Here is a 26,404-nt window from a genome sequence, read left to right on the forward strand (position 1 = left end):
TTTGCGTCCTTCTTCCGTGTCATGGCCTGTTAATCTTTTACATTTTTTTCAGCCATTTAAAAATACTGGTAGCGCATGGGCCATTCAAAAACAGGCTCCAGGCCAGCCTGGACCCGCACGCACTGATTTGCAGACCCCTGAGCCAAGACATTACATCTAGAAATTTTGTCGCACAGGTAGACAGGGGTCGTATTTGTAGCACACACCCGGCGAGGTGAGGGGACTCCTGTGGTCGGAGGCGCACAGCCCGCAGGCCGGCCGCCCCGGGCCCGGCCCCCGCGGGTGACGGCAGTCCGCCTCGCGCTGTGCCTGGACCTGCCTCAGACCAGTGAGGGCCCGACTCAGGCTCCAAGCAGCGCTTCGCAGACTGTGGGGTCAGGACGTTGTTTTGTGTTCAGTCATTTGTGTGCAGTGTCCCAGGGATTTGTTACTAGAAATAGTTTGCTTTTTGAAATAGGAAATTGCTAAAAGTTTACCTGAGCAGATGAAAAGTTACTACAATAATAGTTTCCAGTCTGTGCATTCTTAAGTAGAAGGCAAGGGAGGAGTTGCAGCTGACAGCCCGCAGCCTATCCTATCTGTGCTGCAGCTATTGTGACTTTTAAAGGACTGGCTGTATCGCTTCTTGTAAAATGACTTTTATGGACATACTATACCTCCAGTGTTGCCTGCTGCCCTATTTGCTTTACTGTCCTATTTGCTTTACTGTCCTATTTAAAAAACAAAACCCAAAACCCTCCGGGGACTCTCATCTAAATCATCATGCATCCTTGCAGCAAGTATTCACACACACTTGTCCTCCTTCGTTTGTGCCTCACCAGCAAACAGAGCTCCAGCGTCATAAGCCTTATGTGACCTCCAGGAACAAGAGACCGCCACTGCCCAGCACCCCAAGCGTTTGTCGTGGAGCCCGGTCCGAGGGGCCGGGCCCAGGACACCCACCGGAACGTCTCCAGCGTGGTGTCTTGGCGGCTGGACATAGCCAGCCTCGCGGGAGCGGGATGCCTCGGTTGCTCAGGGCGGTCGTCAGCAAGCTCTTTTCTGTATGTTCGTCTGTCATCAAAATATGGTTAGGCTTCTCACACAGGGTTATATATGTAACATAAAAGTTACATGGGTGTCCTGTACTTCCCGTACAGAGAACTCGTTTTGGGACTGAGAGCAGTCAGTTTCGCCATTTCCTTGTTTCCTGGTTAGTTATTCATCTTGTTATTTGTACTTACTGTCTTAGAATCGTAGTTTCTTGGCAGGACTTCGTGTTAAGTCTCTTCTTCCCTCTAGAAACTCCCATGACACAGATAGTGTGACGCTGCTTAACGTAAAGGCTGAGGGAGGCGCCAGCATATCCATCTATACTTTTACTCCATTTCTCTTTTCAGTCCATATGAACAAGAGCTGGAAAACTTCCCTCTTGTGTTCCAGAGAGTCATTTTGTGAACCCCTCCTGCCAGGTGCCTATTCTCCTTGCGGGGAGTGCTGGTCTTGGAGAAAAACAGGGAGAGATCCTGTTTCTTGATTGGCAGTATGAACTTGGTAGTCAAGGAACTTCATCAGTAAAGCAGACTGAACATCATCTCTCTGCTATAAAACAGAAAAATGTTTGATAAAATACATCCTTTAAAAAACCTAATAACATAACTGAGCCTGCAGAAAGGAAAGTACCTGAGGGAATTCAATCAAAGCAGTAAGGAGCATCCCCCTCAATTGGGGACAGGGTAGGTGGCTTCCAGTCGCATAGTGGGAGCTGGAACTGAGCCCCTGAGTACACCGAGAGTTCTAAAGACTGACGTTCATGCTGAAGGACCTAGAAAACCCCCACCCCCTGGCCATTCGGAAGCAGCAAGGGAACAGGACCCTGCATGAGAATCCCGCACCCCATATGAAACCTGGAGTTAAAATTTATACCCTCCATGTATGCGGGAGTCCCCAGCTAAAAAATGGTCACTAGAGGTTTCGTGGAATCCCAGTCTCGGGTCGAAGAAGTCCACAGGGATCGCAGCTGAAGCAAACGCAGAACTGCACCATAGGGGGGTCACCTTGATGGAACAGGGAGGGCGTCGGGGTTCCCCACCGGGGGGAAACAGTCCGAGAAAGCTGAGGCTGAGCTCACGACAAAAACTGCACGGACAACGTGCACCGAAGTAAACCGCCATGAGGAAGCCCAAGGCCCCGCCATGAGGAAACCGCCAGGGCCCAAGCAAGAGGAGATGTTGAGAATTATTAAAAGGTTAAAATGAATAGGATCCCTAGTGAAAGAACAGGGCATACAACTAAGGTGTAGATTTAAACAATAACTGAGTAAAACTTCAAGAATAAAAACAAGTCCATTGAAGGATCTTCATGGAGATTTCTCACGTGTTTCAGTGTTCTGCTTCATCAGGGGGCTGTTCTGATTTATAGCTTAAAAAAGGAGGAAATGGCTTTCCCTGTGTCACGTGGTTTAGTTAGGGGCGAGTTGGGCGCACAAGCCAGGGAATCCTGATAACTTCGGACAGGGTTTGTATTTTCATGTTTAATTATCGGTAATTTTGCCCTTGAGGTTTTTTTAAATTTTCCTGAACTCTTCAAGGTACTGTGTTTGGTATTGTGATTCATTCAAAAGTCATTTGTTAGCAAATATTTATGGAGCAGCAGTATATGCCAGGTGCCTTTTTTTTCTTTTTTGAGGGTAGGTGACATCTAACTGTGTGTGAATTAAAGGTGTACAGTGTGTTAATTTGAGACATTTATAAAGGTAATATGATCGCCACTGCAGCGGTGTTTAGCACCTCTTATCACATCCCACAGTTATCCTTTCTTTTTAGTGGTTGGAGTAATTAGAGGCTCCTTTCTCAAGTTGCTTACACAGCGGCTTATAAAAAGAGGCCTCAAAGTATAATCCTCGGTACTTACTCATTGCAGCCTTATTCATAGTGTGGAAAAATATAATCTATTCATTAGATGGAATACTGGGCCGATCTAATGAGAAGAGGATAGCTCAAGGGTCAGCAAATGTTTTTGAAAAGGAACTGATAGCAGCATGTTGGGCTTTGTAGCAGGAAAGCAACCACAGACAAGACAAGTAGTGACTGTGGCTGTGTCCCAGTAAAACTGTGTCCACAAATGGAGATGGGCCAAAGTCGGCCCACGGGCCACACTTTGCAGCCACTGGGATCAGATCTATAGGTACAGACAAGATGTCGTAGACATTAGGATGAGTTCAAAAGACCATAAGTAGAATTGTATGTTTTCCACTCTGTAGAAAACAAGTAAACAGTAATTGTTTATGTAAATAGACAAGACTGTCTAGAAGGATATACACCAACGCATTAATACTTTGAAGATTAGGAAAGGAGAGATTGAAGGAGACTAAGTTTTTATTTTATAGTTCTGTGTCATTCGCATTAACGCAGTCCCAGTACATTGTTTGAGTAAAAACAAAACGCGAACCTTGGAGCACTGATAGTTTCTGAAGTTTGTCTGGTGGTCAGCTGGTGTCTGATTCAGGAACTTAGTGACGAAGAGCAAAATTACCCCGGGCGGGCAGACAGCCAGCTTGGCAGAGGCATGGGGAAGGTGGCTGTGTCGCTGCCACTGTCACCGACAGCACCGCCCTGGCGAGAAGCAGAGGAACTGATTCTGCCGACTCCCGGTCCTGCGTTGTGGTGTGTGAGCCGCAGGTCTGGGGACAAAAGAGATGGGCAACCTGCTTGGAAGACCTAAAGGATGTTATTCTTTTTCTCCGTGCTGTCAACAGCAGTGGGCTTACGAGCCGTTCGCTTATGGTTGTAGTGAAGGGACGGCTCTCCTCACGACCAGCTCCAGGCAGCTTTTCAATTTAAATTCAGGTTGGAAAGAGCTGTCCCATTTATGTTGCTGTGTTTCGTCTCAGACTGGCCATCGGTTTTTGTATATGGGTTTTTTCTAGGTTAAAACAGTTCAATTTTCTCTTTTTGGCTGTGTTAAGCATTAGTCCAATTAACGACTCAGAATTAAACCTGCAGCTGGCATGGGATTGATCTGTCAGAGAGCAAAAGTGCAGTATAGTGTAGGAGAGGTTTGTGAGGGACAGTGTGCTTAGCCTGCCACTTACAGAAGGAAGAGGGGAAATAGCAAGGCTTGAGAGGAGAGGAAGAACGTGTGTATAGTCATCTTCCAAAGAAGCCGAAGTACTGAAGTAGGTGGCTGAGTCTCTCCAGCGTCCTGAAGAACAGAGCCTGCAGGGAGTGAGTGTGTGAAGTGCCGTCTGTTATCTTGGTCAGAAGTGGAAAATATGAGTAATTTGGACTCAGAATCTTTTTTCCCTTCCCTCCATCCCCTGTCATGTCCAGGGTCTTCCCAGGAGTCTCAGGAAGTGTAGCATCCTTTATGTGGACTAGCTAGAAGTGGGCACGGTCCCCTACCGTAGGAATAGCAAAGAGCAGAGCCTCTGAGAGAGGTCCTTTGTAGCCTGTCCCTGGGGGCGTGGGGGATGACAGAGAAAGCAGACCAAAGCCCCGCGTCAGGACCACCTCGAGTAATTTAATTCAGGAGGAGCCTGGCAGGTTCTTTCAGGATCGGGGCGCTTTAATGGGGAAAGGAGAGGCGTGTCTTTCCAATTCCTCTTTCTTCGGGTGTGGGAAGCTTCCCGTGGGCAGTCAGCTGTTCTTTGCAGCTGCCACACATAGTGTGGTCTTTGGAATGCTTGGCGGAATCCTTCAGAGGAATCTGTTGTGTTTGGGCTTTTGGATCTGGCCAGTGGTTCTGTTCTGTTTGCTTTAAGCAGATGTAAAATGATATTGCGATTATTGTTGATTCATTTTCTGTTGTGTTAGCAGCTTCTGAGTACTTTTGCGGTAGGCTGTTTCTCTTGATTAAAAAAAACAAACAAGTGGACCAGCTGCAGTCTAAGTAGGAAACATAAGAGTTTAAAATGTGTGTGTTGTTTTGGTTTTGCTTTGGGTTTTATCTGGAAAGACAGCTCTCTAAATAGATGTTTTCTGACATTTTGAGTACATTCCTTATATGAAATAGTAAGATACATATAATTGATTAAAGAAATTTGTTGTTGAGAGAAAAGAAGAAAAAAGAGCCTCATCACTAAAGTCAATTCTTATTTAAGCAGGGAGTACTTTTGTTTTGTTCTAATTAACTGAATTTTATTTATTCTCTTTCAAATATACCAAATATAAAAATACAGGTTGAAGTTTTAGTATCTGAACTTGATGATGATCCCTACCCACAATACAGGAAAAGTAAATGTTTCTACATGTTTCATCTCACGCTAGCATTTTGTTTAATTTTTGTTTACCAGTGTTCTTGTGAAAAGTACTGTTATATGAGCACTTCAGCTAAGATGATTTGGCTGTTTTTTGTGGCTTTCCTCTTGCTCTTCACATCAGCACTGTGGTTATTACACCGTTTACCAAGAAATCTTCCATGCCTTGGTATCTAACTCTGTGTGGCCAGACCAGGCAATGCCCCACACTCCCCAAAGATGTTTAACAAGAATTTGCAAAAAGAACTTTGGAACATGCATATCTAAATTGCGTGTACTTAAGTGTGTTTTGTTGTCTATGCTGTGTCAGTGCGCTTGGTTAGGTTTGCAATGATAGGAGGAAGTCGCACCTTCCTGTCCTGAAATACAGTAATTCTTTAACCTGTATCTGTTAAGAAGGATCAGAAACTTTTGGTGAGATCGGTTTTGCTGCTCAGATCTGTGTCTAGTAAGCAGAATAATTAGAACTTTCGAGCCTGCGGCCTAATGATCAGTGGACTGAGGTATCAGAAAATCTTCTCCTCCAGAGCTCTGACTGGGTAGAACTCCAGGCAGATCCTTCCCTTAGTGGGCAGTTCTGGCATATTCGTGCCCTTCTGTAATTGCAGCTCAGTTTGGCCTGACCACACCCCTTAACGCTTATAATGCTGGTTTTCTCCAGCTAGTCTCACTAATGGATTGTTGTATTTTCCTGCTGGGAGAAAACGAATGTACAGTACCTAACAGTTCACCAAAGATTTGAGTTGGTTGATGGCAAAGGTTAAAGAGAAAAAAAGCTACAACAAATAGATGATAGTCCCCGTCCTGTGGGGTTTCCTTTCTTTTGTTTGTTGCTGCCTTCTGGTGACAAAATAAGTTGAAGTCTGGGTTGTTTGCCCTTTAAGTTGGGAGGAATCTGATTGGGGGTTGGCCCTGTTCCCATAAACCTCTGTGCCAAGACTGCTTTGAATGAAGGCGTGTTGTTTACTGCTCTTAGGAAATCTTCTTCAGAAAAGTAAATAAGAGGCTAAATAATTCTTTGCCCTCCCTAACAACATGGTCTGGTTTGTGGCAGAGAGCTTGCAAATGTATTAAATGTGCCTCCGATTCTTGTGTTTTTGGTAATGGTCTGTTTTCCAAAACGGAGAATAAGGTGATGTCAGAGGGGCTGCAGTTTCTAAATCACCCACACACACCACTAAAACCGTCGCTGTGGCTGAGGCCAGGGCAGCATGGAAACAAGCTGAGTGGTTTTCAAGTAGATACTTGAGTATGTTAAGCAGATGTTCATGTAAAATACGTATCCCTAAGATTTGTGACCATATTATAGAACATAACGAAATTACTACTGGGTGGTGGGTTTGGGGACATATCTCAGAAAAGCAAATTTGTGTGAAAAGTTATTTACTAGAAGCACACTTTAAACATTATTTCTGCTTTTATGATTCATCAGTTGGAGTTGTCTTTTAAGTCTCAAACGTTGGCCCGCAAACTTGAAATATTGCGGAAGTCTGTTTAAAAGGAATAGCACCACTCCCTCAGAAATTGTCATCAATTAATTAATTTTCTGTAGGATTATGGAACTCATTGGGAGGAAAGAAACAGATGCAGCATGACTACGAGCCCTGCTCACAGTGTTGTGCTAGTTGCTCACTTGTGTACATCAGAATTAGTGGCAAATTCTCAAGCAGATCCACCCCTTCCGGTGTTGCCCACAGATGCCTAAAACGTTACCGATCTTCATTAAAATGAGAGAGAAAATGCATTTGTGTGATTGGAATATAAGATGGTAAAACCTAATTGAAAGTTCTTTTAACTTATCATCAATGTGATTTTTTTTTTTTTTTTAATAATAAGGAAATGTTTATAAAGAAATCTGTATAGCTCCCTGGCAGTCTGTTCCTGGAGGAGAAAACAGTGGAGGCAAGAATAGAGTTTGGATGGAAATCAAACCTCCCAGGCTCTTCCTCTTGCTGCCGTTGATAAAGGAACTTGGATGTCCCTTTTGGTTTATTAACAGTAGGAAAATGACCAGACTGTGAATTTCACCTGGGCCGAAACCAGAGGACGCTAGCTAGGTAGGAGGTGTTGATATGCCTGGCGATAAAAGGCCCAGAACAAAGCCTGATGCCACCTCCCCCTCCCCTCCACTGACAGAAGGAGACTCACCTGCCAGCCTCAGCCAGCGGGAACTCCTGGATTACCAAGCGCTTCAGGGGGCCCCACCCTTTTGGCATCTCTGGGCCACCCTGGAAGAGGATGAGTTGTCTTGGGCCACATACTAAACACACTGTGACACGTGATCACAAAACAAATCTCATAATGTTTTAAGTAAATATACGATTTTGTGTTGGGCCACATTCATAGGCATCCTGGGCCACATGTGGCCCCAGGGGCTACATGGTGGACACCCCTGAGGATGGGTCTTTCCTGGTGATAATTCAGATGACTTAGAAGTTGAAAACTCTTCTGCATCATGAACCTTATGGGACAGTCTAGTGGGATCTACTTCGAAAAATTATCCCTTTCTTCAAGAGATATAGTATAGCGTCTTAGAGAATCACAGACAGAAGGAACTTGGGGGAAAATGTGGTCTTTCCTTTCATTTTATAGATGAGGAAACAGACCTGTAGAGAAGGGACATGCATCGGGTCACATGAACTATTTAGCAGAGAGCCAGGACCCAAATCAAATTTAGTTTCATCGCTGTTCTTGTATTCCTTTGAAAAAGTTGTTGATATTTCACATACTGTAATGAAGGTTGCGTGGGGGCAGTTGGCTTTTGGGCAGAATAGACATCAGTCTGCAGTAGACGTGTGAATGGGGGCCATGAGCCAGGCCCTGCACCGAAGAGACTGACTTGAAGATTCAGCGGTAGGTGGAGGGCCCTGCCCTGCGGGAGCGCTCAGCGATAGTCCCAGTACATATGCGTGGCCACATTAGGGAAGAGATCTGTGGACCAAGTGGGCGTTGAAGAGGGAAGGGGAGAAGGCCTTTGGGGTCTGGGATTCTGTCAGTTTCCACCCTTGTATTGTCCCCTCCCCATCATCGCTCTGTCCCTCCACCCCCACCCCACCCCACCCCATTCCTATGCATGAGCTAAGAGAACACCGTTAGGGAGTTGTCACAGGCAGGAGCTGCAGTGCTTCCTGAGTCTGTGGGAAATGCTGCCGAACGAAGGGTATCTGGTTGATTTTCTCAGGGAGCCTGTTCCCTGGAGAGACAATTGTCATTGGGTGTCCCCACAGACGGATGTTTTATTGGTTTCTACTTCACCCCTGGCCTTCTGGCACAGCTCCAGGCTCTGACTTCATGGCAGCAGCAAGCGTGATGCTGACATCTGAGGCACGGAGGGCTGAGTTTCTCCATCCCTGGCCTTGTTTGGCCAAGAGGGTGACAAACGAGTTCAGTTAAAATTGTCCTTGGCAAATTGTGGTCTCTGCTCATCTTGCAGGAAGTTGCCCACTTTTTCTTGAGTCAGGGCTCCCCGAGGTGCCTCGGGTAGTTCTCGTGACCTTTCTCCAGCGGCCCTGGGCTCGGGGCAGGCTGTGGGAAGCCCAGGATAGACGAGATCCCGGGCCCAAGGACAGGGGCAGACCGTTGGGCTCACACTCTGCCTTGGACACAGTCATGCGCAGTTCCCGGCCTCCATCACGGGGCTTTATTTACGTATTTGCTTGTGACTTAGACTTACATTTGGATGGCAGACGCTTTTGGTTTTAGTTTTGGTAGCCGTTCGGCTTCTTGCCGGAGAAGTTCCAGGCTTCTAGCCTTTGTTAGTCAGAAGTCACATCTGCTCTTGTTCCTTCTCCTCCTCCTCCTCCTCCTCCTCCTCCTCCTCCAAGTGACATCACACGCTGGCTTCCGAGAACGGCTGCAATCTGCACTTCCATGCAGTCGCCTTCTGTCTGACGTGGGCGCGAGCTCGCCTGGGAGTCCAGGGGCTGCTGCAGCAGGGTGTCGGGCTCTGGGGTCTGTTTGGTTTGGTGATGTCACCTTGGGTTTTTTGCTTTCCTTTCAGACTGCAGCGCTTTTGTCCACAAAGGCTGTAGAGAGAGTCTGGCCTCCTGTGCCAAGGTCAAAATGAAGGTAAGACATTTCTGACTAAAGCAATAAAATCTTCAGAGCTGGGAGAGTTTGAGGTTGTGGGTTTTGTTTCTTTTAATCATTTGGTACCAATTTTGAGACCAAAATAACCAGAAAATAATAATTTTTTTTCCTAAGCAATTGATTCTCTTTCTAATTAACCCACTTGGGAATTTGTGGCTTTTGGAAAATGTTTTAAGAACTTCTCCCTGTTAAATATCCATTTCTCTGGGGTTCTCTTTGTGCCGCTGTTAACCGTGGCTGCAGGCCTGCTCTGCCAGCACCTCACACGCCCGCTTCCTCCTTGGCACCTTGAGGCCAGTAGCGGGGAGGCGGGGCTGTGGCGGCCAGCGGGCTGCGGATGGTTAGGTTAGATGCCTCTCTGGCCGCACTTGTCTCTCAGGGCACATGTAGCCTTAAGAAAAGAGTACAGGTTTGGGGGTGTGCTTGCCAGGTAGCTGGTGTTTTAGTCACCCAGAGTGCCTTTTGCTCCTGTACTCTCCCGCTACATCTGCAAGGATGCTCAGTGTGCTATATGGTCATCTGTAACCAGACACTTGTATGCACTGGAACCACCCTCAGAACCACCTCGAGGGCTTACAGGCCCCCACACTCAGAGTTTCCGATTCTGGGTTGGGGCCAGGAATCTGCGTTTCTTGTAAATTCCTAGGTGATGCTGATGCTGCGAGTCCGAGGACCCCACTGCCAGAAGCAGTGAGCCGTGGGAGAACAAGCTTCTGCACCCCAGATCTTACTTATCAGTCCATGGACATAAATTTTGTTTGGCTCTTGAAGGATTTTTTTATTTCAGTTAATACAGTTACTTAAAATCTTATCCCTCCTTACCCAGGATTCTCAATTCTCTCTTTGCTCGTTTTTTCTTTGTTCTATAGTCCTTATCACCTTCTCAGAGTCTATATTTAACAGTCCGCATTTATTGAGTACATTTATCTTTTTATGGGCTGCCCTGTCCCCTACGAGGATGTAAGGACACACTTGCCAAGCGGTCGTTAGTCAGGAGTGTGTGTTTGACCCACTGATAGATCCGAAGCACCTAGTGTGGTACCTGGCTTATGGGTCCTTAAGTGTCGGAGAGAGGGGTGGCAGTGGGAGCCCACTGGATCCGGGGGGCTGCTGCCTCCTGTGGGCGGGAAGTACATTTCCAGACGGCCTCTCTCCTCCCGCCCCCCAACTTGCCTGTCATGTTACCTGCCCGGCCCCCAGGGTTTGAGTGTGTGATCTCTGATGAGATACTTACACTGTCATGAATGTATTGTATACCAGGTTCTACAGGAAAATAATGAGATCCAGTATCTCCCATTTAAGAGAGTGTAACCTAAAAGGGGGAGTTCCATTTTAAAGTGGAAGTGAACTGTTTTCCACTAACGAGTTCTCTCAGACTAGCTGCTCCAATCTGTAATTTCTCACTCCAAGTGAGCCCGTTACATGCTACCACAAAAGTCTTCACAAAAACAGCACCTCACCTAAGAATTACTTAGCACCTTATACATGCTAGTCTTGGAGAAAGCGATTGCAAAAGGCACAGGTGCGGGTGCTCGGGGACCAGCGTGCTAGTGGCGAAGGTGCGCAGGCAGACGATGACCACAGATGAGGAGACACTAAGCAGAGGGGTGCACAGGATTCTAAGGGGGTGCCAGGCACTGACTTGGGTGAGAAGAAGAGAGTAGGGTGGCTTTGCCACAGAGGCGGTGCCCGGATAAGTGGTCGCGAGCCTGAAGGCTGTCAGACCTGGGAGGGTGAGGTGAATCCAGGCAGAAAAACGCAGCGTGGGTGGCGCCGGTGTGCGTGGCAGGTTCAGAGGCTGGGCAGTGGGTGACCGCGGCTGGGATGGAGGATGCCGAGAACCACTGGCAAGGGACGGAGCGGGAAGGTGGGAGCACCTGGCTCCTTTCTCCTCCAGGCTCCTTGAAACTTGGCGGAAGAGAAATCGTAGATGTAGCCTTCACCTGTTCGTTTCCGTTTCTCCTAGCAGCCCAAGGGGAGCCTCCAGGCACAGGACACATCATCGCTGCCCACAGTCATTATGAGGAACAAGCGTAAGTTGCTCAGTGCGCCTCTCATAATTCTGTTTCACTCTGGTTCAAGACATGTCATGTTCACTTGTTACTCATCGAGATTTGAATACCTATTTTGTGTTACGTTATAGGAGGCTGCAGGCTTTTTGACAAAAGCTTAACCTTCTACCACTAAACTGGGAAGGTTTCTAGTTACTGTGTGTATTTGGTTAAGAGACAGCACCATGGTCCTGCGTGTTTATGCAGGTGGCCCCTGCACACCTTGAAATTCCCCTTCAGTGCGTTGACAGTTATCTTGCTTTTAGTGCCTCACAGTTGAATGAACCAAATGAGATCTTACCTGTCAAGCCTCATTCTGCTTCTCCAACCTTTCCCCGATCCCTTGTGCTCATCCTACTCGCTTCCTCCTGTGCTCACCCCCCTCACCTTAGTGCTCTGCTACTGCGTGTGAATTCCGCCTTCATCCGCACAGTTCCCCTGGCACAGCGTCCTTTCCCTGGGGCCTCCCCACATCCTTGCCTTCGCTCAAGAACCGGTGTCCCTTCCTCCATCAGCTCTGATCTGCCCACTGAGCCCCGACGCCCTGCGGGTGTGCTCGCGGCGCTCGCAGCCTGGAGCATGCTCTTGTTCACTGTCCTCGTCTCGTGGGGACCAGGCCCCCTCTCATCCTCCTTGTGTGCTTCCTGCAGAAAGGGTCTGGTCGTGTTGCGGTGTAGCATGTTTCTTTTGTTTTATTGTGTCACCTTCTAAATAGAATTTGAATTGGAAATTAATGGTTTTATAGAGTTTTATTAAGTCAAAAACATCCTGATATACTCTGAAGTCATAACAGCCACCGCAGTCTATTTCCTTCAGCTCCTGGGGGCGGACCGATAATGCAGTTCATGTCTGGGGCTGGAGCTTGCTTACCAAAGTGATTTCCTCCCCGAATGCCAGTGTGGCCACGCTAGCGTAAAACTAGAGCTCCAGGTTCCTCTTTGGCCGCGTTTAGGAGAAATATGCAATTTGAGGACAAAGGAGCTATGTGACGTTAACCAAACGTTGCTTTTTCCTCATGTGTAAATTAAAAGAATTGCTCTAAATCTGTGTTCTCAAACAGTGTGCAGGAGAACCACATGGGGAGCTTGTACAGTGCTAGGCTCCCTGGCCCCACCCCCAAAGGAAGAGTGGGCTGGGACAGGGCCTCTCCCACAAGTACCTTGGCCGTCCCCGGCACGTGCCTCCGAGGGGCACCAGCCTCAGCTATCTCTGCGGTCCCTTTTATCCTACAGGTCTTTCCATCTCATTTTATTTTGAATTAGTTAAAATGTTGACATATATAACATTTTCACACAATTCTTCATTCTTGTTGACTAATTTCCATCCCACCCTACAGGTAATCACTCTTTTTCATTTAATATTTATCTTCTTCAGGTTTCTTTATTAAAATTCGATGTTAAATTATTAATATTGAATTATTAATTTTTCTTTTAAAAAATGATAGTCTGTTGTGCATTTTATTCTACACCTTGATTTATACACCCCCGCCCCCATATATTGTCTTCAAGATCTGTGTCAATTCATGGAGGGTGTCTTAATTTTTTAAAACTACATACTATTCCATTGCATAGTGTACCATAATTTATTAATCTGCTTTTGATACTCATTTGTGTCATCATTTCCAATCTTTTGCTTTTACCAACAATGTTGTGTTGAATAACTTTGAACATGTATCAATTCAGACACAAATATATATGTATATATGTGTGTGTGTGTGTGTGTGTGTGTGTGTGTGTGTGTGTGTATGGAGTAACTGTACTCTGAAATGGAATTACTGGATCAAAGTGTATAGGCATTTACAGTTCTAACAGATGTTGCCAAGTTGTCTTCCCTAGAGTTTTTGGACCTGTTTACACTCCCAGGGCACATCTGTTCTACAGCAGTTTGAGTCTCCCTGGCTTTTGTCAGATGAATCAGGACTCGTGGGCATGGATCGGCAGTGCCTCATCGGTGCCTCCTCTTCCTTTACAGCCGCGCAACCCAAGGAGCGCCCTCGGTCCGCAGTGCTCCTGGCCGATGAAACCGTGGCCGCCCCCATGTTTTCTAACAGGCGGTCGCAGCAGTGTGTGTCACTCTCCAAAAGCGTCTCCATACAGAACATTGCTGGGTAAGTGGGCGGTGAAAGGTAGCACAACCGACGTCTAGGCGACAAGAGCATAATACTTACATCATTTAATGAAAATACGCTTCTCTAATTAAAAAAGTGTGTAAGATAATGTTGGTGCACAACTGAGCGAGTCGGATGAGCGTGAAGATTACATTCATGGCGGCCGTTTGTGACGAGGGTCCCCTTTCAACACCATTGTCGTGCTAGGTTGTCCTACGCTTCTGTCCCCGATTGGCCACTTCTGAAGACCTTGCATTCTAAAAGGGTGATACCCAAATCAAAATAGGAAGTAGTACGGGGAGAGATGATTTAATTCTGAATTGTTAGTTGCAACCACTTATATTTTAGGCCTCACATTTTTCTGTTGGTCGGATGAACCTGGTCTGTTTCTACTTTAATTTGTCCATCCTTGCCTCTTGCCACCTAAGTTGGTTTCGGAATGACTGGTGGGCCAGTTGTTAGGGTCAGGTTCCCACCCACGCGGTGGCGCGGGGTTCCTTTTGTGATCCCTGCGGAAGTTGCTGTGACTCCTGACTGTGGAGGCCTCAGCTGTCACATGGTAGCACAGGGATGATTCTGGTGTCACTGGCCGTTTGGGGTAAGATGCTTGACTTCCCACGAAGTTCAGGCCTCCAAACACCTCTGACGTCTCCCTTGCCTTTGGCTGGGGGAGAATTCTCACCTCGAGGGTATAAGCCTTCTTTTGTGTGTATTTTCTAAAGCCTCCGTGTGGGCTGACATTTCCTCCTCCTCCAAAAAAAAAGGTTTCAGGTATTTTATTTTTTGTCTTTGTATTATCATTATCCAGAGGCCTTCTTTTCAAAGTAGTTACCGATATTTGTTTCCATCATGACTTTTTAAAGTTGGTCTTTAAATAAAATGTAAAGTTTTAAATGACTGTGGATTGCTTTTATGTCCTATCACAAACATTTACTGGGTACTTACTCTGCCAGCTGGTGAGTTGGGGCAAGAGAGTAAATAAATTGGTTAACATCACCCCAATAAATTTAACAAAATTTTTTAAATTAAAAGAATATTCATTCTGTAGTTACTGAAAGAACAGGAGGAGAGATGCAGCAATTAGACAGTGAGGTTCAAATGGAAAAATTTCCTCTGTAATGTATATACAGTTTAGGGGTGAGACTGTTCTCCTTCCTACCTATCATTTAAAAAAATCCAGGGTCTGAAAAGTTCAAGTTTGCAGTGATGCTAAGTGCCCTTAAACTTCATTATTAGTTCTCATTGCTGGGTTCTTGACCTAAGTAATTTGTCGCACTCATGACAGTACCTCTAGCCAGCTGTCAAACCAGGACTCCTCAGAATGTATTTGACGTGCTTCTCTTTGTCCCCAGAGTTGGCAATGATGAGAACATATCGAACACCTGGAAATTCCTGTCTCATTCCACAGACTCGCTAAATAAAATTGTCAAGGTCAATGAGTCGACAGAATCACTTACTGATGAGGGTAAGAGGAAGTTATGGCCCCTATTTTCTGTAGAGATCGTGTTATTCCATTACCTAGAATACAAATGTTGATGCAATATTAGCGCCCGCCTCTTCCCTACTCCTGTGAAGATTCTCTAAATTTTCTGAAAAGCATCAATTGCTTTATAATAAATTGGCAATCAGACCTACCCAGTTGTTAGATGGTTGTCCATTGAAGGGTGGTGTTGCTTTTAATATGGTTGCACGCTAGTACGAATGCTTTTTCCCCGTAGAATTTCAGTTCCAGCTCTCCTGGCACAGTTGTAATCCTGCTCTCTTAAAAAAGTAAAGTTCCCAGGTCCCTTCCAGTCCCTGCTTCAGATAGGGATCACGTCTTAATCGCATTTCACTTGTGTGATGTTGATCACTCCCAGCCAAAGCCTTGAATGTAGAGTATGTCACTCCTGAACAGGAAATGATTCTTTTCTTATACTGGAATATGCTGCTGTGAATATCCCCCAATTAACGACAGTGTTTGTGTCTTAAAAACTCATCGCACCAAGGAAAGTCCAGCATAGGCTTTTTTAAGAGGTCACAGACCAAGGTCCTGATATTGGTTTTTCTGCTATTTTGAGGAGTAGGTACAGATATGAATGAAGGACAGCTAATGGGAGACTTTGAGATTGAATCAAAACAGCTGGAAGCAGAGTCCTGGAGTCGGGTAGTAGACAGCAAGTTTCTGAAACAGCAAAAGAAAGACGTGGTCAAGCGTCAAGAAGTGATCTATGGTGAGAGTCTTCCTTTGCTCTGCTAACATTTGATTGCATCGTCCAGAATTTTTCATCGGGTGATTTATTGGGCTATAGCAAGTCAATTTTCAAGTGTGTAGTATCTCAAAGATTTTCTTTTAAAACTTTGAGGTATAGAGACATGATCTCATTTCTATCCTTTCCCCCCCCCTATTTAAAATAATTTTTCTTAATTTTATTGAACATTTTATTTAATATGAGTGCTTATTTATGCAAAAGGCCTAAAAAGAAATTTCCTGTGACAGCTTAATTCTTCCACTACAGTAGGAACTAGACACTAAACAGTCACTTCTAGGAAACAGGAACCCAGTAAATTGTGAAAGGTTTCAATTCCAGTGAAGACCATTCTTGGAAACCACTGGAGAGTGATGGAATCTAGTATTGCTATCGTTGGCCACATGAAAAATGGAGGAAGAAGATAAAAACACTTGAGGGGGAAGACAGCTATTGACCCAGTTTTAAAGTCTCAGTCGGGCTTTAATAAGCCATACGGCTCATGGGGCTCTTCATAGCAGCAGGTGGTCTTGGGAGGAGAGTCCTTGTAGCAGAGTCTTCCTGACCGTTGAGCTTTGTCCCGCCGCCAGAGCTGATGCAGACAGAGCTGCACCACGTCCGCACGCTCAAGATCATGAGCGACGTGTACAGCCGGGGGATGATGACGGACCTGCTCTTTGAGCAGCAGATGGTGGAAAAGCTGTTCCCATGTTTGGATGAGCTGATCAGTATCCACAGCCAGTTCTTTCAGAGAATCCTGGAGCGGAAGAAGGAATCCCTGGTGGATAAAAGCGAAAAGAACTTTCTTATCAAGAGGATAGGAGATGTGCTTGTGAATCAGGTGAGCATGGGGCGGAGGGATGCTTTGGGATTCAGAAACCACGCGTTCACATTCTCAGCTCGGACATTTATTACCTTTCCGCACGTAGCCATGATGTTTCTCTCTCTCCAAGCCTCAGTTTCCTTTTCTGTCAATGAGGACAGTAGCCTTTCTCTCCCAATGCAATATTTCATATGTATGGAATGTATATATACATTTCCTAGCATATATGGTAGATGCTGTATATACGTGTAATGGTGGCTATTGTAGTGTCTGACTTACTAAGATGAAATTTTTAACACTAACTCATGAAAACCTTCTAGTGAGTTTCCTCGTTTCCTTACTATGATTATGACACAGAACACCATTTTGCATTTCTTATGTACATGGTACTTAGATTTTTGTATCCATTGTTTTAAAAAATATATATAACAGCTTTATTGAAATATAATTCAGATGCCCTATAATCCACCCTTTGAAGGCATAGTCCAGTGGTTTTTAACATATTCACAGAATTGTGCAACCATTGCCACAGACAGCCCTGAGACGTTTTTATGACCCCGCCACCAACAGCTGTCCGCAGCCCTAGGCAACCGCTAATCTGCTTTCTGTCTCTGTGAATGTGCCTATTCTGGACATTTTATAGAAATAAAATAAAACAATATGTGGTGGTTTGTGGTGGGTACTGATTTTTTTATTTCCAATAATGCTTTCAAGGTTCATCAGTATTGTGCTATGTATGAAATCAGTGTTTCTTTTCCTTTTGTGTCTGAGTACTGTTCCGTCATACACACACACACGCACGCACGCACGCACGCACGCATGCGCACACACACATACACCACATTTTATTTATCCATGTATCCTTTGATGGACATTTGGGTTATTTCCACTTTGGGGCTATTATGAATAATGAGTAACGAGCATTTGTATGAGTTTTCGTGTGGACGTATGGTTTTATGTCTAGGAGCAAAATTACTTGGTTCGTTAACTTTGTGAGGAACCGCCACACTGTTTTTTCAAAGTGGCTGCGCCATTCTCATCTTTTGGAGCAGTTTATGAGGAGGCGCTCTTGGCCTTCACAGATGGACTGGCAGCCTTGCACAAAGTGGTCCTGCAAGTTCAGCTCCTGAGTTAAGGCCTAACTTCTGTTCTCTTTTCTCTGCAGTTTTCAGGCGAGAACGCAGAGCGCTTAAAGAAGACATACGGCAAGTTTTGTGGGCAGCACAACCAGTCTGTGAACTACTTCAAAGACCTGTATACGAAGGACAAGCGTTTCCAGGCCTTCGTAAAGGTACCGATGTGAAGCATGACCGTCCCCGTCATTGTCCAGAGTGTCATATACTGTCCGTCTCGGTAGAGCCTTCGTCCCCGGGTAGCTCCTGACCGTCCGTTTACTCCCTTGCAGAAGAAGATGAGCAGTTCAGTCGTGAGGAGGCTCGGAATCCCAGAGTGCATACTGCTGGTAACCCAGCGGATCACCAAGTACCCCGTTTTATTCCAAAGAATTCTGCAGTGCACCAAAGGTGAGCCTCCCCTCGTTCCGCCCCGTGCGCCGGAGGCCCTGTGGAGGAACGCTTTCCTGCTCTACTGGGTCTAGGAGAGAGACCCTGGGTTTTATCTAGAAACTATTGTTTTGAATGAAAACTTAAAATATTATGTCAGCAGACTCAGGGTGGATGATAGCAAGAAGGGAAAGAACCACGTATTGATCCCATCAAGAGTTCAGGGACCTGAATAATTTCTCCCTTGTCACTAGACTGAGAGATAATTCCCACCAATTTTCCCCGTAAGTGCTAGAATTGCTGCTGTTTTTCTTTCTTATTTGGTACTTGCCAGCTTCTCTTTTGGTCAGTACTGCTCATAGTCAGTTACATTTAAAGATTAGGTAAAACAAAGACAAATAAGAAACTTATTGTTCTTCTTCTTCCTGAAAAATGTTTGGCTTCTTCTACTTGAGGACATAGCATGTGCTTGCAGATTTTCTATATCACCTAAAATATCTAACTTCATTTAGAATTAAACTTATGCCTGAGGGGAGGGATAGGGACATGCCCTCGGTATGTTGGCCTTGCTCTGATAGCTTATGCCCACAGAGGGAGGGCGAGGATTTGGAGGAAGAGGGTAGGATCCCCCTCCTTCTACTCACGTCTGAAAGGCTCCATGAAAAACAGAACTATTCTTTCCTTCTAAGACAATGAAGTGGAGCAGGAAGACCTGGCTCAGTCCTTGAGCCTGGTGAAGGATGTGATTGGAGCTGTAGACAGCAAAGTGGCAAGTTATGAAAAGAAAGTACGTCTGAATGAGATCTATACAAAGACAGACAGCAAGTCGATCATGAGGATGAAGAGTGGTCAGATGTTTGCCAAGGAGGATTTGAAGCGCAAGAAGTTGGTGCGGGATGGAAGTGTGTTTCTGAAGAACGCCGCGGGAAGGTTGAAAGGTAAGGCTCATGCCTGCTCTGACTCTGAGCGGGTGCCAGAGGGCAGCAGGCAAAATCCAGGTGTTTTTGTTGGCAACACACCACCAGATTTTTCCTGGGGAGCACATATCCAAACATCACACAGGAACAACCATCATTTAATTGTTCTTATTTTTGTATCAAAAAGGACTGGTTTAAGAGGGCTTATAAAATCATAAAATACAGCAAGTTTACAAGGAAATATAGTCAGGTAAAATGGAAAAGACTATTTTCAGAAACAAAACAAGGGGTAAGATTAACACAAAAACACCAGTGGTAAGGAAGGCGTGCTGTCTTCCAAGAAAAGGGCAGCAGATTTGGGATTGGGGTCTGGCAGAACATTGGCGCCATCAGCCAGCTCACAGTCTGTGACTTTAGAAAGTGGGCATCACTTGTTCTAAAGAAATGTTAGAGGGATTTTCAGCTCCTCAGACCTTAGAGAAATGTGGTTATTAACTCATCAGTTAAATTTATTAAACTTTATGGTATTCATTCCTTTTATCTTTAAGGGAAAAAGATCATAGAACACATTTGCTTTTAATTTGGTTTCAATTTTTAGTTTTCAAATGATCGGTTACATCAAGTTAAGGAAGTTTGAGGTCTGTGAATTCATCTGTACATTTGATTTTTTTAAAAAATAATTGTCATCAAACCTGCACTCTCTGGGCCTGTGAGGCAGCCCCAACTTCCCCAGCAGCCTGGAGTGTCCCCACCTTCCTCCCTGGCCTTGGTCACTGCGCATAGGAAGCAGGCGAGCCCGATGCTGCCAGCCCCACCGACATAAAGCTGAGGTTGATGGAATGCGTGCCTCTGTCATCTGTGAGGTGCAAGTGATGTTATAGGCGCCGCTGTCAGAGAGGACCCCAGGGTCCTTAACTAAAGTCTCACCAAGCTTAGACCACACAGTGAAGCAGCCCCAGGCAGTCAGACGGGGTCAAAGGTGAATGAAGCCAGACCTACTGCCACACCGTGTGTGCCCCCCCGCACCGCCCTGGCCCCCTCCCCGCCCAGTCACACACACAGGCAGGGAACAGAATGCAGAGGCTGCTCTCCGGCAGGGATCTAGGTGATATTCTCGGAACCTGGCCCAGGGCACTGTCCCGCGGCCCCCCTGCGACTGTCTGAGGCAGGCCTGTGGTCTGGACACACCTGCCCTGCCCTGCCCTGCCCTCCAAGGAGCTGACTTTTCCAGAGCTGCCGCTGCCCAGAGCTAGCTCTTTGTTCTCCTTCCTTTACAAAGTAGTTTATTTATCCATTCCCGAAATAAAAACTAATAGATTCCAGCTGTTGGAATAAAGTTGTGGTCAAGTCCATGGCGAAACGATAGGTTTTGGACCTGAAAGGCCGCCAACGGAGATAGGAGTTGGTGTTGAGTCATTCTCACCCCAAGTGAACTCGTGCCAAGAACAGCCAGTACTGCGTGGGGTGCCCTTTGAAGGGATGGGGTTTTCTCTGATCCCCTGACACCGATCATATAAACTTCAAGATCCAGTGAGGGTGAAGCTTGTGTTTTAGAACTCTTTTTTTTTTTTTTTTTTTGGCAGGCACCTGAATTACTTAAAAGTCAGCTTAAAAAAAAAAACAGACCTAATGGAACTAACGGTAGTGCATGGAAAATTACTCATCTAGGCTGAACAACTTGATCTGCCTAGAAATCAGACCTCTTTGCTTCTGCTTTCTTCAGGGCTTTGCAGTGAGTTATACTGAGCGGGGCTTCCAGTTGTGGCAGAAGCGGGAGGAGAGGCAGGAGGGCCTGACCGCCCCAGGGCATTGCGCGTGTCGGTGCCATTCGTTCCCCAGGGAACCGCAGACTCCCCTTTCCAGAGGGGCCAGCCTCCTAGAGCTCGGTAGCTGGCTCGGCTCCAGAGATGTCACTGTGTTCGTAGAGAATTAGAGCAAGAGTTCGTGGCATCCTTTGGATTCCTAGATCCAACTAGAGGTGTTCCTTTGAGTTGTCTTTTATTTCAAGTGAGAAGCAGGGGAGGCTGTTTCCGGGGCACAGAGGGGCTGAGGTTGACTCGATCAGAAGTCACTGTTGCACGTGCCAGTGAAGTCAGTGCGGTGTGCAGCCCTTCTCTTCTCTGGGGCGTGTGAAGGAAAGTCTACCTCTCGTTAGACTTAGACGTTTTTCTGCATCACCTTTTGGCAGCTTTCCTGTCTGCTACCCCACGCCTTTCCCATCACTGCAGTCAGAAGATGAGAAGTCTGTGACCGAAGTATTTTGTGGATTGTGTTGCCGTATAACATCCGTAAAAGTCCTGCTCTTCGCTTGTATTCTTAAGAGTAGTTGATGCTAGCAACCTTGCCTTAGGGGATGTATCTGCCCAGAGCTAAATGCTTCTGCTTTTCCAAGACAAGGCATTGGTGATAAAAGTCCCATTTTAAAGTGCCTGCAAAACTCTTAATGAGCGGATCGTGCCCAGGTGTAAAACGGTTGCCATGGAGGAGGGTCATCTCTGACCCCGATTTGCTCTGAATTACTGATAAAAGCGCTCTGGTGATACTCAGCTGTTAACTAGTCGCTGTTCTTTCTTTCCTGCCCTGACTGGACAGAGGTGCAAGCGGTTCTGCTGACTGACATCCTAGTTTTCCTTCAAGAAAAAGACCAGAAATACATCTTTGCGTCATTGGTAAGCTGAACTGCTAGGCATTTCTGTTTGTAATTAATAATAGCATTCAGAACAGCTAGAGGTAACTGTTGAGTATAAATTAAACGCTATTGTTTGTCTCCCACCCTCTCAAAATTACGTGGCTCACAACAAATTCCTCTGAATAGTTTCTTATATACTCTTAAATTTTTTCTGTCCGCTCGACCCCACCCCCCCAAAATTATTTTCTGTTTCCCCGTAATCCTTTTGAGAGCCTTGGACATTTGATCACTGGAGTATTTCTCACATGTTACACCCCGTAAATCATGCTATTTTATAATATTGCCACCCAGATTCTGTAAGGAACATGGAAAGATTCATCATGTAGAACACATGACTAGGGCCTTTATGGCCATAAGTTGTCATTTCCTTTGCAGAACTCTTTTTCTGTTGGATGAAATATAAGTGAAATAATGAGATCTTTCTCATTATCCCACTCTGCTGCTGTTTGTTAAACCACGTGCTTTTAAAAGGCATCTGGTCTACCTGAGGTTGAAGTTATCCTTCCAAGTTAGAATGCTGTGTACACGTCTTACATCTGCCTCTCCCCCTCTTCCAGGACCAGAAATCCACAGTGATCTCTTTAAAGAAGCTGATTGTAAGGGAAGTAGCACATGAGGAGAAAGGCTTGTTCCTGATCAGCATGGGGATGAAAGACCCGGAGATGGTGGAGGTCCATGCCAGCTCCAAAGAGGAGCGGAACAGCTGGATTCAGATCATTCAGGACACCATCAACGCCCTGTAAGCCCCCCACGGCCCGGCCCGGCCCAGCCCGTCCTCCCCGCGCCTCCGTGACTTCAAACTAGACTGGGCAGTCCCCGGAGTAATGGATGTCTTAGGAATTTTTTGTTGTGTTTTGGTTGTATTAGGAACAGAGATGAAGATGAAGGAATTCCTAGTGAGAGTGAGGAAGAAAAGAAAATGTTGGACACCAAAGCGCGGGAATTAAAAGGTACGGCTGTGGAAGGGGCCTGAGACTCCCGTGTGTGGCGTGTCTGCAGTTGTGAGACTGCGGTTGCTCCCGGGGCCTGGGCCCCGGAGTTGCCGGCAGGCCCCCGAGAACGGCGAGATGGGTAGCTTTTAACAAAGGAGAAACCATATCTGAGCCAAAACGTCCGGACCCCGAACAGCTGTAAGAAGGTGTCGAACCCTAGATCAAGGGAATATTGATTCTCTTGTCTTAGTATCAGTGTTCTTGGACCCCTTGTCACAGAGGAATTTTCAAAAGATGTGGTCGCATGTAAAATTAAAACAGAAAGGAAAGGTACTTGAGGAGAAGAATCTTCCAGTTAATCTGCCTTTATATTAGTGACCTGGGCTAACGGTGCCATACACTCACAAATAAGTTAGGAGGTGGTTTGGGGAGAGTGTGCCTGCTATATTTGACCCCTGTTCATTAAGCCCCTACTGTTTTGTGTAGCCTTGTCAGCATCCTGCCAGACTTGGACTCGCGTGGCCACTGTGCAGATGAGAAGGCAGAGAGGCCCACGAAGGCCGAGCAGGCCGGGGCCCGTCCACTGTTTATGGCAGAGGCAGGATTTTGCTCCCTATTTCTAGACAGAAGAGTCTAGCACCGTCTCTTTGCTGGTGCTTATTTAATGTTCTGAAGTAACCCCTAGGCTGTGGATAGAGTCAAATAAATGTAAGCACCCAGGGAGTTTGGTTAGTCCTTCAAGCCGGACACAGTGAGAACATTCTGTTTTGGGCGGGGTGGGGGATGCACAGACTGAGGTCTGAGCCAGCATTCAGAACAGCTAGAGGTAACTGTTGAGTATAAATTAAACACTATTGTTTGTCTCCCACCCTCTCAAAATTACGTGTCTCACGACAAATTCCTCTGAATAGTTTCTCATATACACTTAAATTTTTTCTGTCCCCTCGACCCCACCCCCCCAAAATTATTTTCTGCTTCCCTATAATCCTTTTGAGAGCCTTGGACATTTGATCACTGGAGTATTTCTCACACGTTACACCCAGTAAATCATGCTACTTTATAATATTGCCACCCAGATTCTGTAAGGAACATGGAAAGATTCAGCATGTAGAACACGTGATGGCCTGTTGGCCTGTCATTAGGATGACAGGGGTAGCTGCTGCTTTTAACATGTAAGAAGCATCTGGCAAGGCACACGCTAGGTGGTTGGGATGCAGAGATCCCCAAAACAGAGGCCCTTTGTTGGGAAGCTCACACGCTAGCAAGGGAGGCGCACCTGAATGACAGGCCACCAAGTGTGCTGCTAGGCCAGAGGGCTGTGCAAAAGGCCTTCCGATGTCCCCAAGGAGTGATGGGTTAGGTCTGTCCGGAGGGTCAAGGCTAAGGGTTGGGAGATTAAAGCACCAGGTCTTGAAAGTCAACAAGGGAACAAATACCATGTTTTTAGCAAAATTTGAACTTAAGTTTTTCCATTAATATTGAAGCCAGTTGAGAGACTTGCTGGAGGGAGTTGGGGAACCTGTGGGAGAGGAAAGGCTGCTAGGGAGGCTGGGGGAAAGTTCAGTGAGCAATGGCCTGGAGGGGGTAGCAGTAAGGAGCCTGTGTGACCATGGCAGAGTGTGACCATGGCAGAGTGAGCCGGTGAAATCTGCCCCAGGCCTCCGGTGCACGTACGCTAGAGGGCGAAGGTGTCATTGACTGAGGAAGAGGTCACAGGCCAAAGGGAGGATGTGGGATGGCAAGAGGGAGACGAGGTTTCTGACATGCTGACAGCAAGGCTTCTAAATAGAGACCGCCACTTGACAGTGGGAGGCATTGGTCTGGTGCTCAAGAAAGAGGGTAGGATTTAGCCCTGGCAGGTGTGGCTCAGTGGATTGAGCACCAGCCTGCGAACCAAAAGGCTGTAGGTTCAATTCCCGGTCAGGGCAAGTGCCTGGGTTGCAGGCCAGGTCCCTGCTGGGGGCGTGCGAGAGGCAACTGTATCGCTCATACATGCATGTTTTTTTCCCTCTCTCCCTTCCTTCCCCTCTCTCCAAAAATAAATAAATAAAAATCTGAAAAAGAGGGTAGGATTTGGGACGCTTTTTATGGGTTGTCAGCATCTGTGAAGTAATTGAAGTCATGGGAGTGAGATCTCCGAAAGGAAAGTGGGTTGGGGATAGACAGCGGCCTGGATGGAGCCAAGGGGACCCCAGAGGTCCCATTGCAGAAAACAGTTCTCGGCCTGAGAGAGGATTTTAGGAAGGGGACCAAAGATGTCCTCAAAGGAGGGAGGGAGACAGTTTAAAGAGGAGGGAGGAGTCATCTGTGCTCGAAAGGGGGACATGACAGACCTTAGATTCAGTGAGGAGGGGTAGCCTTGGGAAGAGGGGGTGTAGTCATAGGCAGCAGCCAGCGAAGTAGGGGTTGAAAAGCCAGCAGGGAGGAGGGGAGTAGAAACCAAAGTGCAGCGTGTGGTGTCAGGAATTCTGATGTTTGCCAGAGAGGCCCAGGATCTAGTTTACTAGGTAGAAATTACAGAATGAAAACTTGGTACAGCCTTCATGATGAAAAGGGGGGAAAAAACTGGTATCTCCTGTGCTGTCCCATAAATTACCACAAGGTGGCGCTTGTGTCTTAGTCATCTCACACTAAGCTATCAAATCACCAGACCTTTTCTCTCCACCCCGCAGAACAACTTCAACAAAAGGACCAACAGATCCTACTCTTACTGGAAGAAAAGGAGATGATCTTCCGGGACATGACTGAGTGCAGCACCCCCGTGCCCGAGGATTGCTCCCCAACTCACAGCTCTAGAACCCTCTTCCGCTCCAACACAGAAGAGGCTCTGAAAGGAGGACCTTTAATGAAAAGTGCAATAAATGAGGGTAATTTCTGTTCAGCGTTGCCCCTTCTTCATCACTTCCCAATGTGGTTTATACCTTTTATTACCTTTTATTGTAAAACAAAGCACAAATACAGAAAACACACACCTCAGTTTAGTGAGTTACCAAGTGAGCATCTTGTCGCCGCTACCCAGGTCAGGAAATAAAATGTGGCCACACGGCCGAAGCCCTTCTGCATGCCCTGTCCCCACCAAAGCTCCCTCCCTCCTTCCCACCAAGAGAGAACAGGCATTGGGACTTTTACAGTAAGCATGTATGTTTCTTTCTGGTTTTATGGCCAAATACCTCTTCATAATCACTATAGTGTAGCCTTGCTTATGTTTTCTGATGGCTAAAATTTAATTTACAGCCCCGCCCCCAGCATCCCCTTCTTTCCCACACAATTGAACTTTGAAAACTGAGCTCTTTAACGCATTGAGTTTCATGTTTCCTTTCTCAGTGGAGATCCTTCAGAACCTGGTGAGTGGGGGCCTGGGGGGCCCCCTCGGGCAGGCCGTGGGCAGCCCTGCTGGGCAGGAAGGCGCCGTCGGCCCCGTGTCCTTGCCCCGGAGAGCAGAGACCTTTGGAGGCTTCGATAGCCATCAGATGAACGCTTCAAAAGGTGGGTGACTTTGAACTCACGTGACTTTACAGGCAGTCCTGGACATCACACGGAACTAAAAATGCTCCATCTCATCTGCCCCAGTCAGTAAATGTTTTCGTGAGATCCCCGTAAGTATCTAGCTGCTAAAACATTCAGGAACCCCTGTCAGCGACACGTTCATTTTGAGTAATAATGATGTTCTGGGATCTCAGCTAAGCTGTAGCCAAAGGAGTAATAATACTTGTTTTTCTCTTTGCTTCTGGTTTTTCTGCATCATTAAAAATTAATAATCACTTAGCTGCCACCAACTGGCTTCCCGTTCTTTGGCTTTTGTAGGATTCAAAAATTTCATATCCCTAGAG

The 26,404-nt window shown here is 46.4% G+C and overlaps 1 protein-coding gene across 11 annotated transcripts in view; it reads left to right on the forward strand.

Annotated features, from left to right (window-relative positions):
• AKAP13 (A-kinase anchoring protein 13) overlaps positions 1-26,404 on the forward strand; it is a 219,017-nt gene that overhangs the window by 181,187 nt on the left and 11,426 nt on the right. For 7 of the 11 annotated variants that reach the window (XM_054585240.1, XM_054585265.1, XM_054585270.1 and 4 more), the window contains 14 exons: positions 9,237-9,304; positions 11,292-11,358; positions 13,348-13,483; positions 14,836-14,948; positions 15,544-15,696; positions 16,302-16,552; positions 17,700-17,825; positions 17,940-18,057; positions 18,726-18,974; positions 21,546-21,622; positions 22,200-22,381; positions 22,510-22,592; positions 25,247-25,441; positions 25,899-26,060. In XM_054585240.1, the coding sequence (XP_054441215.1) occupies positions 9,237-9,304; positions 11,292-11,358; positions 13,348-13,483; positions 14,836-14,948; positions 15,544-15,696; positions 16,302-16,552; positions 17,700-17,825; positions 17,940-18,057; positions 18,726-18,974; positions 21,546-21,622; positions 22,200-22,381; positions 22,510-22,592; positions 25,247-25,441; positions 25,899-26,060 (1,980 nt within the window). The remainder of the gene's footprint in view (positions 1-9,236; positions 9,305-11,291; positions 11,359-13,347; positions 13,484-14,835; positions 14,949-15,543; positions 15,697-16,301; positions 16,553-17,699; positions 17,826-17,939; positions 18,058-18,725; positions 18,975-21,545; positions 21,623-22,199; positions 22,382-22,509; positions 22,593-25,246; positions 25,442-25,898; positions 26,061-26,404) is intronic. The other 4 variants (XM_054585253.1, XM_054585295.1, XM_054585250.1 and 1 more) reach the window with 3 other exon arrangements.

The sequence above is a fragment of the Pteronotus mesoamericanus genome, unplaced genomic scaffold (assembly GCF_021234165.1).
Source record: "Pteronotus mesoamericanus isolate MK-2021 breed Mesoamerican mustached bat unplaced genomic scaffold, CSHL_Meso_final contig_1205, whole genome shotgun sequence".
Lineage (NCBI taxonomy): Eukaryota > Metazoa > Chordata > Mammalia > Chiroptera > Mormoopidae > Pteronotus > Pteronotus mesoamericanus.